The sequence below is a fragment of the Meriones unguiculatus genome, chromosome 5, assembly GCF_030254825.1.
Source record: "Meriones unguiculatus strain TT.TT164.6M chromosome 5, Bangor_MerUng_6.1, whole genome shotgun sequence".
Taxonomy (NCBI): Eukaryota; Metazoa; Chordata; class Mammalia; order Rodentia; family Muridae; genus Meriones; species Meriones unguiculatus.
The window spans coordinates 122326196-122344250 of NC_083353.1; the positions used below are offsets into that span (position 1 = coordinate 122326196).

Sequence of the window (18055 nt, forward strand, 5' to 3'; positions counted from 1 at the left end):
GAGACCTTCTCACTATGTAGCCTAGGCTGGTCTCGAACTCACAGCCCTCACCTCGGCCACCCGAATGCAGGATACAGCGGTGGCCTAGAATGTTCCACGGATATTTTGACACTTTCAGGTCTCGGTTCTTTGGCTTTCGTGTGAACTTGTCACAATCCCTCACTTCTAATAAATAGAATGTGGCAGAAGTGGCCACATGTGACCTCTGCGTCAGGTCACAATAGGCAGACTGGCTCTGTCTCCTGGCCGGTTTAGCAGACACCAAACACCCCATCGTGGAGACACTTGGTCACTCCTGAGGAGAGCCCGGCGTGGAGAGGAAAGAGTGCAAGCTACCCTGCCAGCCCTGTGAGTTCCCTTGGGAAGCCCCAAGCTTCCGTTAAGCCATCTGACCTCCAGCACATCAGGGCCCCAGTCTCTGTGTCTTCCAGCCAAGGCCTGGACACACTGTCCTAGCTGAACCTATCTGAGCACCCACAAAATCCATGAGAGGCTAAGTGCCCAGTAACGTGTTAAGCTACTAATTTTTTAGGCCTCTTTGTTACATAGCAATGACTAACTAATACACACGTGTGCAAACGTGCGATGGAAAACAGGAAGAGAAGATTCAAAAGTTCATTTTGAAACAGCAGCATCAAAACTTATTTAAGAATAAATTTGATTAAAATTACATGCCCCAGTTTTAATATGGTCTCGGGTCCCTCCCTCAAGGGTCTCTTAAGGCCAAAGTCTCGCGGTTGTTGCTGGTGGACAGCAGCACCTTTGGGAGGTGGGACCTCACAGGAGAGCCTTGTCCCCGAGGCCAAGCTGACCAACGCTTCTCATGGTCTCCTTGACGGCTCTTGAGAAGGACTCAGAGCTGTCCCGCTCTTCTCCCTGTTCCTGGGTTGAAAAGCAGTGGCTTTGACAATGCTCTGACAATGCCACAGGTAATGCAGCTGGGAGCTAAGCTTTTGACAACACTGTGTAGTTGAACTTCCAACTTTGCATGCTGAGTCAACCACTTGTTTCTCTATAAATTGACTGGCAGGAGTTTCGTTTTTGCATTTATTTGTCTGTCTGTGTAAGAGGCACGGGTGTGACACAATTTGGAGCGACTGTCACTCTGGCGCAGGTGCTCAGAGCGGCAGACTTCCCAAGATCGCCTGCCCACCTTGTTCTCAGTCCCATCTCCCTTCTTCTGGGGTGGGGCAGAAGGGAGGCCGGAACCACGTGATGGGAAACCTCAGCTCCACCTCTGGCCCCATGCGCCAGCCCCCTCCCACAGCCCCCTTCTTCCGTGGTTGGTAGTTCTCCAACCCGGTTGCTCCTGCTCCCCAAGCCGAACCTGGCTCTGCAAGAGATTTATAGCCTCCCACTGAGCCACAGAGAGCTGCCTCTGAAGCCGGAGGTGCTTCAAGAAATTACTTGTTCAAGCTGTGGGACCTCTAGAGGAGGCGGCCCTGGGGCAACTTTATCCTAGAGCAGAGGTTCTTAACCTGCGGGTCGGGGGCCGGATGACCCTTTCACAGGGGTCGCCCAAGACCATCCTGCACAGATATTTACATTACCACTCACAACAGCAGCAACACTGCAGCTGTGAAGTAGCAGCGGAAATATTGTATGGCTGGGGTCACCACAATGCAAGCAGCCGTGAAAAGGGTGGCAGCCTGGGGACGGTGGAGAGCCGCTGTTCTAGGGGCCTTCTGACCCTTGCTGGAAGGATTGTGAAAGGCTGTGGTGTGAGGCTGTGGGTGAGAGCAGCTGTCCACGGTGGGAGGCTGTGGGTGAGAGCAGCGAGAGCAGCTCTCTATGATGGGAGGCTGTGGGTGAAAGCAGCTGTCCACGGTGGGAGGCTGTGGGTGAGAGCAGCTGTCCACGGTGGGAGGCTGTGGGCGAGAGCAGCTCTCCACGGTGGGAGGCTGTGGGCGAGAACAGCTGTCCATGGTGTGAGGCTGTGGGTGAGAGCAGCTCTGCGCCTCCCCCCAGCCAAAGGCACGCATGGCACTGTCTGCACCGTCAGCAGGCTCTGCTGAGCACAGAACTCGGCGTTGGCTTAGGGGGAATCCCCCAGCTATGCCGATGGACACAGGGTGAGGGGCTGCTCTGCCCCTCTACTCCCCTGGGCTGGGGCACGTGTTTTCAGGGGTTCCTTCCGAGGACTGTGGGATGGCTCAGTGGGTGAGGGGGTCTGCAGTCAAGCACAACAAGAGTTCAATCCTTAGAACTCACATAGTAAAAAGAAAACTGATTCCTGAAAGCGTGCACACACACACACACACACACACACACACACACACACACAGATATTGTACCATACCCCACACCATACCAGCCACACACACCACACACACAGACACATACACACACACACACACACACAGACACATACACCACAGCATACACCACAGGCACACATACCACACCACATCAAACCATACACACAGACACACAGATAGACAGCACACCATGCACACACACCACACATACACACAGATACCACAGCACACCACACTCACACACACACATACACACGGATACCACATCACACCACATGCACACTCGAACACACACACAATTGACAGGATCTGGCTAGGTAGAACAAGGACACGTCTGTGACGAGCTGTAGCACCTTGGTGGCCACTTTTGTCACGCTGTGTCCTCTGGAAGACGGACCACAGTGTCCCACCCTCACAGACCGACCGTCGGGAAAGCGTGGGCATGGTTGCAGCCACCGGGAGCAAGGCAGCAGCCCTATATTTGGTGGTGGCTGCTCGGGCCCTCCATGTCTGATGAGCCAGGCATTCTGAAGTGAAGCCCCGTGAGGGTCACGTCCACGGGCCATCTGCACGGCCTTGCGCTTGCCTCGCTCCCTTCCAGCCTTCTCTGCCTGTCCCCTCGTCTGTGTTCTGTCTGTTCTCGGCATCACCTCACTGCCTTCTCCCCAGCGCAGGGCTAACTTGGGAGCCTTCTCATGTTTCTGCTTTAAAATGGTCAGGGAGCTGGGGAGATGGCTCAGTGGCTAAGACCACTGGTCGCTTTTGTAGAGGACCCCAGTTCAATTCCAGACACCCATATGACGGCTCACAACCATCTGTAACTCCAGTTTTAAGGTATCCACGGGCAGCGGACACGTATGTGTATGCAGACCTATAGGCAGGCAAAGCACCCAAACACATTAGAATTAAAACAAGATTTGCTTCGTTTTCCACGTGGAGGACGAAAATGCCTGTTCTTTTGGGTGTGCTGGCATGAGGCAGATCTGGGGAGGGGGGCAGGGTGTGGCCAGACAGCAAGACCTTGCCGCTCAGTGTCTTTGCTGGCTTTGGAGTTTCTACCAGGTGTCTGTTATCTGTGTTGACTTATGTGTTCTTAAAAAAAAAAAAAAAGGTTTAAAATTGCATCTGGTTTATTGTATGTGGGAGCATGTGGCATACATTGCATATGTAGAGGTCATAGGGCAATTTGAAGAAGTTAATTCTCTCCTATCATGAGGGTCCGGGGAATCAAACTCAGGTCCTGGGGCTTGGCAACGGGGTCCTTTACCAACTGAGCAGGCTCATTAACCTCCTGTGTGTCTTTCCTTTATTCCTTCCTCCTTCCTTCCTTCTTGTTCCTTTTCTGCCTTTGTTCTTTCTTTCTCTTCTTTCTTTCTTTCTTTCTTCTTTCTCTCTCTTTCTTTCTTTCTTCCTCTCCCTCCCTCTCTCTTTGCCCCACCCCCCCAGGATTTCACTCTGTAGTCCTAGGTGGCATGGAACTTTCTGTTGTAGCCTGTGTTGACCTCAAAATCACAAGGACCTGCCTGCCTCTGCCTTCCAAGTGCTGGGACTAGACTCATGCATCACTGTGCTTAGCCAGTGGCGCTCTGGAAATACTGGCCCCACACCCTGCCCCTGTCGGCGGGAGCTGCGTAGCTGTCCCTCTCAACATGCCCAGTGTTCGCTAGAGTTGTGTGCCTCTCTGTTTCGTCAGTGGAAGCGACCCTTCCACTGACAATCCCCACGTCTCTTTTAGGCGTCAGCCTTTGAAAGCCCTCCTCTCCCTCTGAGACCTCGTCCTGCTCCTCAGTTCTAATCCTAGCCAGTACCTGCTGCCATCTCAAGCATCCATGTCTTTCCCCATAAAGTGATTGGGGCACTCTCTCACTCTCCCTCCTCGGCTACTCAGCCACCATGGTTAATATCGATCGTCAACTTGACGGGCTCTTGGGTGGCCCAGGAGGCAAACCTCTGGGCATGCCTGTGAGGGTTATCTCCACCCACTTAGTCTCCAGTTAAGCCTGTGGAGGGCTGTCTTCCTAGGTTAAGGTGAGCAAGACCCACCCTACAAGTCAGTGGCCCCCTTCCCTAGGCTTGGGTCACGGACTGGACAGACAGAAGAAAGGGAACTCACCGGGAGCATTTGTCTCTCTCCGCTTTCTGACTGTGGATACGTGTGAGCATGTGCTCCAGCTCTTGCCTCTAGGATTTCTACGTCATGGTGCACCCTTAACTGAGACCCAACAGTAAACTCGTTCTCCCTTAAGCTGCTTTTGTCGGGGCATCTTATTGGCAACAGGAAAAGTAATTGAGACAGAACCTGTCGTGTCCAGTCATGCTATAACTCTCGGTAATTTCTGGCTCTCCTGACTGCTGCACAAGGCCTAAAGGTCTACCTACTGTCACCCCGTTAGCAAAATGACCGAGTTCTAGGGGGTCACAAGCCAGGTGATGTAATGGACACGGTGCTGTGAACGAGGGAAATGGAGACACTGAGAGCAGGGCCTGCCGAGTTCGTCTGCTAGCGCCACACAGCCCAGGGAACTCAGACTTACGTTCTAGCTGCATTCGAGATGCGTTCTTCACATCTACTTACAAGTGCAGGGCTCTTGCTGCCTGTCAGCTCTGTAAACCCACGCCTGTCATGGTAGACGACCTTGCGTCTTCAAACAACAGTCTCAAGATCAGACTGCACCCCGGATGTGCACACTTAGTCCTTCCCCCAGTTAACTTCAGGTCACCAACGTTTTATTTTGAAAAGGCGCTCAGAACTTGCTTACCCGGGTAACTGCTGAAGGAGAGCCGGCTGCTGGTGGTGTACTTGTCGTTGATTTTGAAGTCCCAGTGCTTGTAGATCCTGAGCATGGCTGCGTACGTGTACCAGCTGGAGTGGGCAAAATAGATGTTTTCAAATCCAGGCAGGACCTGCGGCCAGAATCACAGTTAGTAACGCAGGCCTGTGCTAAGCGTGTAGGTACTACATGTAGGAGGCGCTCAGGGGATGTGTCAACTTTGGTAAATATTTATGCTACTCTCTTCTCAAAAGTAATTAGATTCACTTACGTGCGTGCGTGCGTGCGTGCGTGCGTGTGTGTGTGTGTGTGTGCGTGTGTGTGTGTGTGTGTGTGTGTGTGTGTATGTGTGTGTGTGTAAATGTATTCCTGTGGGTGTGAGTGCACCGTGGCACGCACTGTGGAGGTTGGAGGACAGTTTGTGGGAGTTAGTTCTCTCTCTCCACCATGTGGGTCTCAGGGATTGAACTCAGGTCCTCAGGCTTGGCAGCAAAAGCCCATCACCCGATGCACTACCGATCTCCTCCGCTGCTGTTGCTTTCTTTATTATTGGAGAGTATGGCCAATGAGTGCAACCTTAGTCTTTAATGTAAGCAACACAGACCGTCCTTCTGGTGTGTAAAACAGAAGAATCTGGAAGGCTGGAACGGCACGTGTGAACAGCATTGGCAGAATTGTGGAAGGAAACGGTGGTATGTCTAATTCCCTCCATCCCAGTTCTGGTGAGTTCCTAACTTCTACCATGGAGGACCCACACACTGGTTCGCCTCCTGACATGGGTGAGGAGAGGTTTGCTCTACATGGGTGACAGACATGCGGAAAAAGTGTGTGACATCGGTTACAATGTATAGTGCGCATATATATATGCTAATAAAAATATCTGCGCGGGCTGCAGAGGAGAAGGGCTGCAGAGCTCACCTTTATCAGAGCGGAGCAGTGGCCCATGTCCCATCTCTTAAACACCTTCAAGCTGCTCTCTTTTTTGGGGGAGAGGGAGGGAATGAGGTCCAGCAGGTCGCCGACGGCGTTCAGGAACTGAATTTGGGTCATCGTCATGGGCTGTGAAAGGACACACGGCGGCACTGAGCACGGACTTGTGACACGGGTCAGTTTTGTCCTTTTCTAATGTTGCTAATGCCCTGCTCAATTATTGTCACGTGCAGGGTGTGAGTGTGACATTGCGACAGGTGTACCTGCCTGTCACTGTCATTCCCAAACTAACTTCCCGCCCCTATGACTGAGAAAGGAAGTCAGCGCAGGTGTGTCGGCGCAGATTCCGGGGGTGAGAGTCCTTGCCGACAAACAGAGCCTCTGCTGGTGCTCCCCTGCAGGGCCTCCTCGGGTGAGGCAGTGTTCTGCCTTGGCCAGCGTGATTCTTTCACGGAGAGGCCTACTGTCTACTCTCCAGATACGAACAGTGCTGGCGTTTCAGCCCAGGCTCGCTGAGGATCTGAACTCAGGTCCTCATGGTTACACAGCAGGTGCTTTATCCACGGAGCCATCTCCTCAGTCCATGCCCTTGTTTTTGGCGAAACATTCATAAGCTGCCTTGGTTACGTTTCTGCTGCCGTGAAGAGATACCATGACCGAGGTAACTTGTAAAAGAAAGAGTTTGTTGGGCCTCATGGTTGCAGAGGGTTAGAGTCCATAACTGTCGCATTGAGAATCATGGCAGCAGGAAGGCAGGCTTGGTTCTGGAGTGGCAGCTGAGAGCTTACCTCTGCTCCAGGAGCACAAGGCACAGAGCCCTAACTGGGACCAGTGACACACCTCCTCCAACAAAGCCACACCTCCTGATCCTTCCCAAACAGTTCCAGCAACTGTGCTGATAGTGTTCCAATCTACGAGCCTCTGGGGGCCATCCTCATCAGAACTAAAACACAACACTGATTTGTTTGTTTTTCTTTCATGCCTGTTCTCTTTTTAAAATAAATTTTTTTTACTATTTTAAATTATGCATACGTGTGTGTGGGCCTGTGCACATGGGTGGGTGTGTGGACATGGGTGCGGGTGCCTGAGGAGGCCAGAGCCATTGGACCTGCTGGAGCTGGAGTGACAGGCAGAAGTGAGCCGCCTGACCTGGGCACCTGGAGGCAAAACCAGGTTCTGGGGAAAAACAGGAAGTGCTTTTAATGGATGAGCCTCCTCTCCAGCCTTTTTCTTTTGTTGCCTCTTGAGATATCATTCTGCTACATAGTCAGGCTGGTTAAGAACTCAAAGAAATTTCCTGCCCCAGCACCCCCCAAGTGCACAGATAGGAATGAACCACCACACACGATTTATTCCCATGTTTGTTTCTTTCTGCTGAAAGCTTAGACATTTGTTGTATACCCACAGGTAACTGTAGTCCTCACAAATTTCACCAAGGAAACGTCTCTTTGCAACAGATGGAAACCACTGCAGAAAACCACAGCCAATGAAAACGCAAGCGTGGGGCCCAGTCCCAGCGGAAACGTTTCCAAAACACTCCTGCATCTAAGGCTCAGGAATCGTTGTGGGAGAAGAGGTGTAAAGATGCTAAGAGGCAGGAGAGCAGGGACTTCTCCGTGACGCTGTGTCACTGTCAGAGGCCACACCCACGAAGCGTCACCAAGGTGACTTCTTCAACACCAGTTGAACAAGGACGACAAGAACAGAGGGCCCAATGAGACAGGGAGAGCGGCCAGCTGCACTGATGCATTTAGGAATATATTCGTATGTATGTACACAATACACTTATGTATGTAACAACAGTTAATGAAAAAAAGAGCTCATGAATTGGAAAGAGATCATGGGGGGGTACATGAGAGGGTTTAGAGGGAGGAAAGGGAAGGAGGAGGTGATGTAATTATATTATGATATCAAAAAGTAAAACAGAAAACTTTAAAGGTTAGGTATATTGGCTTCATTTTCCTCACCTCACATTTTTTTTTTTAAAGGTTGTTTTTCTTTGCTGTTAAATCGTGGCTTGTAGTCAGGACCAGTGTGGTCCTACCAAGCAAGTTCCATTGAGGAGATGCCGTCTCTGTTCCATCCTTTTCGCTTTCCTCTTTTATAGGCTTTTGCAATTTTAGCTTTTTATTTTTATTTTTTAAGTTTTTATTTGTTTTTATTTTATGTGAATAGATGTTTTCTCTGCCTGTACGGCTGTGCACTGTATGCACCCAGTACCCAAGGAGGCCAGCAGAGGGCACTGGAGTCACAGATGTTGTAAAAGCAATTTCGGGTGCTGGGAATATCAAATCCATGTCCTCTGCAAGAGCAGCCGGTGCTCTCAACTGCCGAGCCAACTCTGCAGAACCCTAGGGGTTTATTCTTTAAAAATGTTTAAATTATGTATTTTTGTGTGTGTCGGGGGTGGGAAGTGTGCGAGTGTGTGTACGTGTGTCACTGTGCACATGCAGAGGTCAGAGGATAATTTGTGGGGGTTGGTTCTCACTGTGCTCACATAGTGCAGCAAGGGATTTTACTCTTAACCAGGTCACTGGACTCACTGCTTACTCTCTGTCGGAAAGCTCTACCATCTCTATCCCCTGCTCCATCCATCGTTATCTTCCTTCTGTAGAGGCAGCACGTGAGAAACACTGCCTTCATCTCACTTCCTTTCATACTTACTAAGAACCCCCCCCCCCCCCAGGCTGTTCCCAGACAGAGCCTGGATCTATCAGGGTACTTCGTTTGTATGGCTGGTCCTCCCTGCATCTGGATAGTTTCAAATCTTGTGCTGTGACACGTGACCTGTAATGAGCAGCTTCCCACACCTCCTCATTGTAAATTTGCCAGTGTGTCCTTGTGATAGCGCTAGAGGGGGATTTCTGCTTCAGAGGGCACACAGATGCCTGGATTTCATACGAAGCACAGAAACTCTAGCCAGTGTTTTAGGGCAGGGCCCTCTTTCCCCACAGCCTGAGAAACTATCAGGATGAAGGAAGGTTCTGTAATCCTTCCTTCCTTCCTTCCTTCCTTCCTTCCTTCCTTCCTTCCTTCCTTCCTCCCTTCTCCTCCCTACCTTATTCTTCCTTTCTCTCTTTCTTATACAGTATCCCAGTTAGGGGTTTTGTTGCTGTGCTGAAACACCATCACCAAAAAGCTTACATTTCCTTATCACTATTCCATCAGCAAAGGAAGTCAGGACAGGAACACAAACAGGGCAGGAACCTAGAGGCAGGAGCTGATGCACAGGGCAGGGAGGGGAGCCCCTGTTCTCCCTGGCTTGCTTAGCCTGCTCTCTTCTAGAGCTCAGAACCCTCAGCCCAGGAACGGCACCACCCACAATGGGCTGGACCCTTCCCCATCAATCACCAATTAAGAAAATGCCCTACAGGTTTGCCAACAGCCTTGTCTTAGTGAGACTTTTTTTTTTTTTTTCAATTAAGGTTCCCACTCTTAAATGACTCCAGCCTGTATCAAGTTGACATAAAACTAGATAGCGCACAGAGGTTCTCATGTAGCCCAGGCTAGCTTAACATTCACTATGCAGTTGAAGATGGCTGTTCTAGTTTCATTAATATCAATGTGATAAACTATCTGGAGAAGAAAGGCTTTAATGTGGTTTTACAAGTCCAGGTCACACACATTTCAGGGAAGTCAACACACATCTACAGGTACCCGACAGTGGTCTTGCTACTCAGCTGGCATTCTCTGTCCATACACACCCCAGGGCACAGCCCACCAAGGGGTGCCACCCACATTCTGGGTAGGATCTTCCATCTCAGTTAACAATCAGTCAGCCCCCCTCAGGCAGGTCCGGGGGCTAGCCTGCTCTAGGCAGCCCCTCAGGATTCTCCTTCGTGGTGTTTGCAGTTCAAACTAACCAGCACAATGGCCTTGAACTCCAGGTCCTCTCTCCTCCACATCCCCTGGGCTGGAGTTTCAGGTGTGTGCCACACCCAGCTTTTAAGCTGTATTTCTAATTTATGAGCAAGGGTGAGCTCCTGTCATTAAAAATCAGGAACGTCACTGTGGTGAACTTTTTTCAAATTAACACACACACACACACACACTCATCACACATTACCCTAAGGGATCAAAATATCCTTAACTTTTAGAACTATGTCAACTGGTGTCTTAGGCACCTCAGCTTGTCAGTTTCCTCTCAGAATGAATGCACATATCAGTGCACACTTGTGTGCTTAAGGGACTGTCACCAGGCATGGCGATCAGAATTTATACGCTGCTCATTTCGTCCTAATGAGCAGACATCCTACAACACTGGAAAAGCTGTAAATGTGTAACCGGCCCTTTAACTCCAGAAAGAGCTGTGTATAGAAAAGGCTGGGAAAGCACAGAAACAAACTTTGGTGTGTTACCACACCCTTGTGCTGGGCAGCTGGATGTCACAGCATGACTTATAAAATGGTGCTTATGTGTGAGGCGTGTGTGTTCTGGTCCCAGTTTGGTCTGCTACTAACTGAGACTGCTTTTTTCTTTGTCAAGAGAGTTGGCTTGGAAGTGATCAAGTAGCCCAGGTTGGCCTTGTACCCTTGATATTTGACTTGTTTTTTTTTTGTGTGTGTGTGTTTGTTTGGTCGGTTGGATTGATTTAAATGGGTTTCTGAAAGAAGGACAATTGGACGAGGACATTTTTGTCTGGTTTGGTTTATGGAGCATGGGCTAGAACCCAGAAGATGCTAGAGAATCATTCTACCACTAACCATATCGCTAACCCTTGGATTAAATTCCTTTTTTTTTTCCACCATGGAGGCCACAAAAATCCTGAGGCACCTTTTAAAGCCTTACCTTTATTTTCTCTACTGTAGCCCTTTTCAGTGCTCCCACATACAGCCCGTCCAGCTGTGCCAGCACGTAGCCTGTGTGTCTCCAGAAAGGGTCATTCTTCTCTTCTTTGATCATTTTCCTCGTCCACAGATCTTGTTTCCTGGGGGAGACATTAGATTTCACCACAGGTCTCAATGGTGGCTCACTCAAAGCCACATCAAGCCAAGAGTCTAGAGGTCACACACGCGCACACGCTGGCATAAAGAAATTATGCATTTTCATTGCATTGTCACCGCTCAAGGGAGTTCAGCACAAACTTGAGACTATTTCTAATTTCACCCCAGGACGTTGACTTTTCCGTAGCTTTCCTGGGGCCCTGTCTGGAGCGATGAGTGTGATGCTGACCTTTGACAGCCAGGCACAGCTGTCACTACACACTTCTTAAAGCATGTGTCAGCAAGTCAATAAAGACAGGCTGATTAAGTTTACTTTTCTATGAAGACGGACAATGGAGAAACGCTCCTGAGGATGAGGTGGCTGAAACACAGTCTGCTTTTCTCACAGAGCTCTCCATCCATCTGCCTCAACATTTCTGTTTTAGCCTTCTCAGAGAAAAAAAAAAAAAAAGATTATTCTTTATTTTTTAATGTGTGTGTGTGAGTGTTTGGCCTCCACATCTGTCTGTGCAGCCCACATGTGCCGTGCTTGCAGAGGACGGATGGAGGCGATGGATTCCCCGGAGCTGGAGTTACAGATGGTTGTGAACAGCCCTGCGGGTGCTGGAAACGGAACTCAGGTCATTTACAAGTCTACAAACAAGCCCTTGCTGAAGTGCTCTTAACTGCTGAGCCACCTCTCCAGCCCCCAAAATGATTCATGTTGATAGTGCTTTCCTTTTTACTTCCTTTAGTCCTCTGTTTTGTCATGGTTGCTGTTTGTTCATTTTTGTTTTGTTTTGTTTTGTGGGATGATGTAACGGTTTGACATAATTTTTCACACAGAAAGCTGAAAGCTATCTCTGGTTTGTTTAGGGTGTCTCTATCCCTAAGACAATCCAGTGCACACCTCAGGGAGGAGCCAGCCTCCTGGCATCAGTAGTTTTGTCTGATGCTTGTGCACTTCTTAGCCCTTCATGGATGTATCATGTGTGATTCAGCAGAACACACAAGAACCTTTCTGTCCCCAGAAGAATCTGCCATGCCACTGATTCAATTACACTTAAAATTTACTCTTCAAGAAATTAAGGGGGCTGGAGAGATGGCTCGGAGGCTAAGAGCAGTGGTTTGCTCTTCCTAGAGGTCCTGAGTTCAATTCCCTGCAACCACATGGTGGTTCATAGCCATCTATAATGAGATCTGGTGCCCTCTTCTGGCCTGCAGGCAGAACACTGTATACATAATAAATAAATCTTAAAAAAAAAAAAAATAAAAATAAATAAATAAACCAGAAAGCATTAAGTCTGGCTTCAGAACTGGTATGTAGGCAGTCTGTGAGCTCTGGAGTTCGAGGCAGGAGATCTTTAATCTGAGGTCAGTCTGGGCTGCATAGGAAGAGCCTCTCTGTCTCCCCACCTGCCAGCTTAGGGCAGGAGTTAGTTTCTGGGATCACAACACAGAAACCCCTTACTGAAGGAGGAGAAGGGGTGCCTAGAGCAAAAGTGAGGGACCCCCACGTGGGAGGCTCCGGGATCTGACTTTGCCTGTTTGCCACTGCTGGTGCCTTCTGGCTGTTTCGGCCATTGGTAATGTGACCTTGAACCTGACCCCCCGAGAGAGCCGAAATTGCCAGCAAGCAGGTTTTGGTCCATGACAGAAAAGGTGGCCCCTCCAGCAAGAAAGGCTCTGCTAACAGACAGAACGAGATCTAGCCATCGAGGAACTGCAGGTGGCCCTGGCCACCAGAGCGGGAGGCCTTCATACGTACTTCATGAAGTTCTGCACTTTGTCAATGATAGAAGGGTCCTTGATCAGCTGCGGGTACAGGTTCGTGAAGTGGTTATACATTTCTCTGAAACGACAGGGAAAATGCGTTACATTCCGGTTCCTCTCGCATCTCACAGCTGCCGCAACTTACTCTTCTGAATGAACAGCCCATTCGCCCATTGCACCATCATTCTTTCAAATTGAAGTCAAACAATGCACAACTTAAATGAAGAAATGTTTCCGTAGGAGCTGGAGGCATGGTCCAGTAGTTAAGAGCACTCGCTGCTCTCCCAAGGGGACCCGAGTTTGGTTCCCAGCAGCCAACATAAAAGCCAGATGTGGTGCCCTGTAGCTGTAAGCCCAGAGCTGGAAAGATGGGGAGAGGTGGGTGCTGGGGGCTTGCTGGCCAGCCAGCTTGGGTGACATGACAAAGCGCTGTGTTCAGTGAAGATGTCCTGCCTTAAAAATAGGGTGCTGGGACTGGAGAGACAGCTCAGCGGTCAAGAGTGCATACTGGTCATGTAGAGGACCTGAGTTCAAGTCCCAGCACCTGCATCAGGCAGCTTACAACTTCCTACAAACTCCAGCTTCAAGGAATCTGATATGACCCTGACTCCTTATTGCACTTAGACACACACACACACACACACACACACACACACACACACACTCACTCACCTCCCCTACACATAAATAACAATAATTTAAAATACTACGGGATGTGGAAGTTGACTGGCGTGATTTGAACGTGAGATGTCCACTACAGGCTCCCGTGGGGACAGCTGATGCCCAGCTGGTGGTGCTGTTTTGGGACGTTGTGGATTCTTTCCGACATGTAACTTAGAAGTCGGAGGTAGAGCTGTGGGATTCAGAGGCTCTGGGGAGCCATGGGTCATTCCTTCTACTGGGGTCCTGTGCTTTCTGAATCCAGATGTCTTGTCACCAGCTGCACACGCCATTCCTTGCCAATTCTGCCAGGAGGGACAGTGTCCACCCCCGAACCACATACCCCAGATACATGTTTCCTTCTTTAAACTTGCTTCTGGCAGGTGTTTTATAACAGTGATAAAAGCTTCCCCCACAAGGCTTTTCACCATTCACTGTTCTCAGGGGCCCACGTGGCCAGCCGGGGGTTGAACCCTGGGACACCAGGAGCACAAATGGCCTTTTCCTCCTTGAAGCTGACCGCTCAAGGGTCTTGTCACAGATGGGAAACTGACTAGTCAGGAACCCCTGGTTTGATGATTTGGTTTCTCAGGGCAACAAACATAGGGGTTTTTATTCCAAGATGCCCCTACACACCCCAGTGAGTTTCTGGACACACGTGTGGCCTTGGGTGAAGTGACGAGACACCGAAAGCCTACAGCCCTCCTCCTAAAATCTGGAGGAAGGAGATTCAGGCCACAGAGAAATGGCGGTTTTGCTCGTAGAATCACTCTCGGGGGTGATGTGGTGAAACTTTGAATACTTAGTTCGGAATCTTTTCTGTGTTAAACTCTGTTGCTTTCTTACTTCATATATAACTCTGCATGTGCTTATGTAATTGTCATGGGGCAGGGGAGATGACTCAGGGGTTACAAATACTTGCTGCTTGGTTTTCGGTGACCACAAGGTAGCTCAGAACCACCAGCAACTGCAGTTCTAGAGGAGCTGATGCCCTCTTTTAACCAACACGGGCACCACAGACTCACATGATGCACATACGTTCATGCAGGCAAAACACTCATACATGTAAAATAACATGAACATAAAAAAATTTAAAAATAGTTATAATTGAAAGCGCATAAGCTTTTGAGCTGAGAACACGCCCACAAAGTTAGCGAAGGTTCCTAAAACACCAACCCTTCAAAGTGACCCATTACAGGAAGGGCAAGGGGCCTCTCTCTGCCTGGGGAACGTGAAGATAGGAAGCCCACGAAACCTATTTTCTCGAAAAAGGCTACGTCTAGAAGGAGGATCATGCTGAGGTGGGGGTGTGCTCACCTGTAGCTACAGGAGAAGGCTGGCTATTAAGAATGCAAGCATTTTGAACTGGCAGATGAAAGGAGGCAGGGCCATTCTGTCCAAGCCAAATTTATTACTAAAACAATGAAATTACAAGGTTACATTAACGGAAAAAAAAAAGGATAGAAGTCCAGCCAGATGGCTCAGCCAATAAAAGTGCTTGCTCTGCAAGCCTGAAGACCTGAGTTTGATAAGCAGAACTCAAATAAAGGAAGGAGAGAACTGACTCCTGAAGGTTGACCTCTGACCTCTATAGGCACATCATGGCAAGCACCCTTTCTCCACCACACATTAAGCACACACAGACACAGACATACACACACACTTATTAAAACAATATTATACTTTGTATACAAATTTGACATTTTTTAAGGAAAAATAAAATGTGAACTTTTGATCTACAGTGCTCACTTAGGTAAAGAAAAATACTTGGCATTTTACCCCACAGTCCCCAACATTTCTCCCTGCCTAGTTCATATAGTGTTTCAGCTCTTTGCACATTTTCACTGTCAATAACATAGCACATCTCAAATGGAGAACGTTCTGTAGATAATTGCTTTTTATGGAGCATCTGTGAAAATTCCTTGGCTCTTACCTGTCTTACAACCCTCAATGAAAAACAATCCAATCCAAAATGTCAATATTTCTAACAGAAATCCTGAAGCAGAGAAAATATCCGTCTTGACTTGGAGATGGCAGCCAAGGAGACCTACATAACACTAGACAGACGGAACTACAGGAAGACAACTGATATGTAATTAATAAATAGTTGCTTATTTGTTTTGTAGAGACTATATTTTTAAATTCTTTATTTTATTTTTGATCGTATTTCCTAAGTGTGTATGTGCACCAGAGTGCAGTTCCGAGGGAGGCCAGTAGAGGGCACCAGATCCTCTGGAGTTAGTACAGCAGTACATGCTCTTAATTCAGAGCCATCTTTCCAACCCCAAGACTAGCAATTTTGTTGTTGTTTTGTTGTTGTTCTGACATTCAGAACAGAAAAGAGATATCTTAGGTAAACAGTGGAGCTCTGCATACACCTGAGTTTGGGAGTTCTGAGGGACATAACCCATCTCAGTCTCAGGATGTTCAGCTCAGACTCGTGGCCTGTGCCAAACATTTCCTGAAATGTTTTGCCTTGTGTCAATATCTCATCATTTGGCCCTCGTCATTCACTGCTTCCTACCCTTCTCTTCGTCTGGCTCATCTGGAACAGGGACCAGGCAGGCTGCCTTAGTATTTTCTACATCAATTAAGCTGTGTGCTCCAGTCTAGAATCCTGCTGTGCTGGTTAGTTTCATGTCAACTTGACACAGGCTATAGTTCTCTGAAAGGGGACACCTCTGTCCCTCCCTCTTCATCAACAAAACAGGAGTGTATCGCATTGACTCCACTCCTTCCAGCTGGGCAGCTGCTTTGGACACGCCAGTTATCAGCCACTTTATTTAACCAACTAGAGAGCGCATCCTAGGTCCCCACATCCCCATCATCTGCTTTTCTCAGAAAGGTTTCATGCCTCATAAGCCCATCCAGCACTCATCAGGGAGACACTAGAGACTAAATTCACAATGCTTAGGGAGCCGCCCAATCAAGTTCAAAAACAAAGAAGCCCAGCTTGGCTGGGGCTGCAACCCTCTGTAGCACAGGGAAAGGCAGGCCTCGTCTTTCTGATTCATCACCTGAAGCAACAGGAGTCAATTAAAACTAATGAGCGTGTATTTTCAGCTGTGGGTGAAGTGACTGGCCCAGTTTCTGGGTACATAAACGGGGTTCAGGCAGGGACCCTACTTCCAAGATCCTGCAGATGGGGGAGGGGAAAGATGGAGCTGTAAGCCAGCGGGGATACAATCATACAACATTTTATCAAGAAGCCATCACAGGAGAATGGAGGGATGGCCGTATTTAGTGTTTCCTGATCTTGCAGAGGGTTTGAGTTTGGTTCCCCGCACCCATATCAGGTGGCTCGGAACCCCTGTAATCCCAGTTCCAATCTGATGGCCTCTTCTGGCCTCTGCAGGCATCCACACACATGCGGCACACACTTGCACATCTGTGCGCACGCGCCCCTCCCCCACAAATAAGAAAGACAGCATTTAGCTGGGCAGGACGGCACATGCCTGTAATTCCAGAATTTGGGAAGTAAGAGGCAGGAAGATCAGGAGTTTAAGGTCCTCCTTAGCTACAGTGTGAGTTTTGTGCCAAGCTACATAAGAACCTGTGTACCCGCAAGGATAAAAGACAGAGAAGTGAAGCAGAAGCCCGTGCGGTGATGGGCTGCTCCTGAGACAGGGAGCCCGGGAAAGCACTTCAAGGGAGAAGGATTTATTCCGGCCCCGTGGTTTGAGAGGGCACGGCCTACTCAGAGTGGAAGGTGGGATGGACTTCGTGTCAGTAAGAGCGCGAGGCTGGGGCGCTGCAGGTCCTGGTGGAGAGGAGGGTAGGAAGTGGGTGGGGCTGAGCGCTAAGCCTCCAGCGTGACCCCTACAAACCAGCATCTGCTGGCAGAGGCCTTATATCTGAAACTTGCCACAAATTTCCTGGACAGGCTCACCGGCTGGTGACCGAACGTTTGAACGCATGGACCTGCGGGGGACATTTTACATTCAAAATGCAATCCTGGCCCTAGACCAGGAGCAACTTTTCCGATCCATAGCGGAGATGAGGGAGGCCGAGTTTCCAGCGATCCTTTCAGCGGCTACATGGCGCTGTGGTACCTTCAGTCTAGAAGTTGTATTCCTAGGAGTCCTGCTACCATCAAAAGGTTGTGCCAAAGCTGGAGCTCCTGCCCCTGCGAACCCAGCCTTCTTTACCAGCCAGCCCTTGGACAGTAGACATCTCTAGGGTCACATCAGAAGAGGACGAAGGAAATGGGCAAGGCCACACGGATCCGCAGCTTCCAGCCAAGCGTTGGTGTGAAGCTTGCTAGATCGCTAACATAGCAGCCGGCTCTTTACAGCTTTGAGCGCGGCACAAAGGTGCTCTAAACACACCCTTATGCTCAAATCCCTGTCTGTGCTGCCTTTCAGTCAGCAAGATGACAGAGCTGGGGCAGCGCTTTCAGGAATGTCTGTTCCCTGGGACTCTGCATTTTATGCTTACAGGACTCTCACAGGTTGCTCGTTGCAGCGGTGACAATGCCCAGATCATCCACTTGGGAGGTGGCAGAGGTAAGCAAATCTGTGAGTTTGAGGATAACATGGCAAGTTCCAAAACAGCCAGGGCTGCATAGCAAAAACCCTTTCTCAACAGAAAAAGCAAGCAAGCAAACAAGCACACAAACAAATAGACACCAAAAGAAATTAAGTCAAATGAGACTTCAAAAACAGCACAAAACAAAACCAACCAATTAAAAGCGAAACAAATCTTAGCTACTAAATCATACCTGCTTTAAAAAGAAATAAAA

The 18055-nt window shown here is 49.1% G+C and overlaps 1 protein-coding gene across 1 annotated transcript in view; it reads right to left on the reverse strand.

The window, feature by feature from the left end:
* Plbd1 (phospholipase B domain containing 1) overlaps positions 1-18055 on the reverse strand; it is a 50820-nt gene that overhangs the window by 18219 nt on the left and 14546 nt on the right. The window contains exons 3-6 of the mRNA XM_021644294.2: positions 12650-12733; positions 10748-10886; positions 5948-6088; positions 5018-5162 (exon numbers count right to left, since the gene is read on the reverse strand). Coding sequence (XP_021499969.1) covers positions 5018-5162; positions 5948-6088; positions 10748-10886; positions 12650-12733 — 509 coding nt within the window. The remainder of the gene's footprint in view (positions 1-5017; positions 5163-5947; positions 6089-10747; positions 10887-12649; positions 12734-18055) is intronic.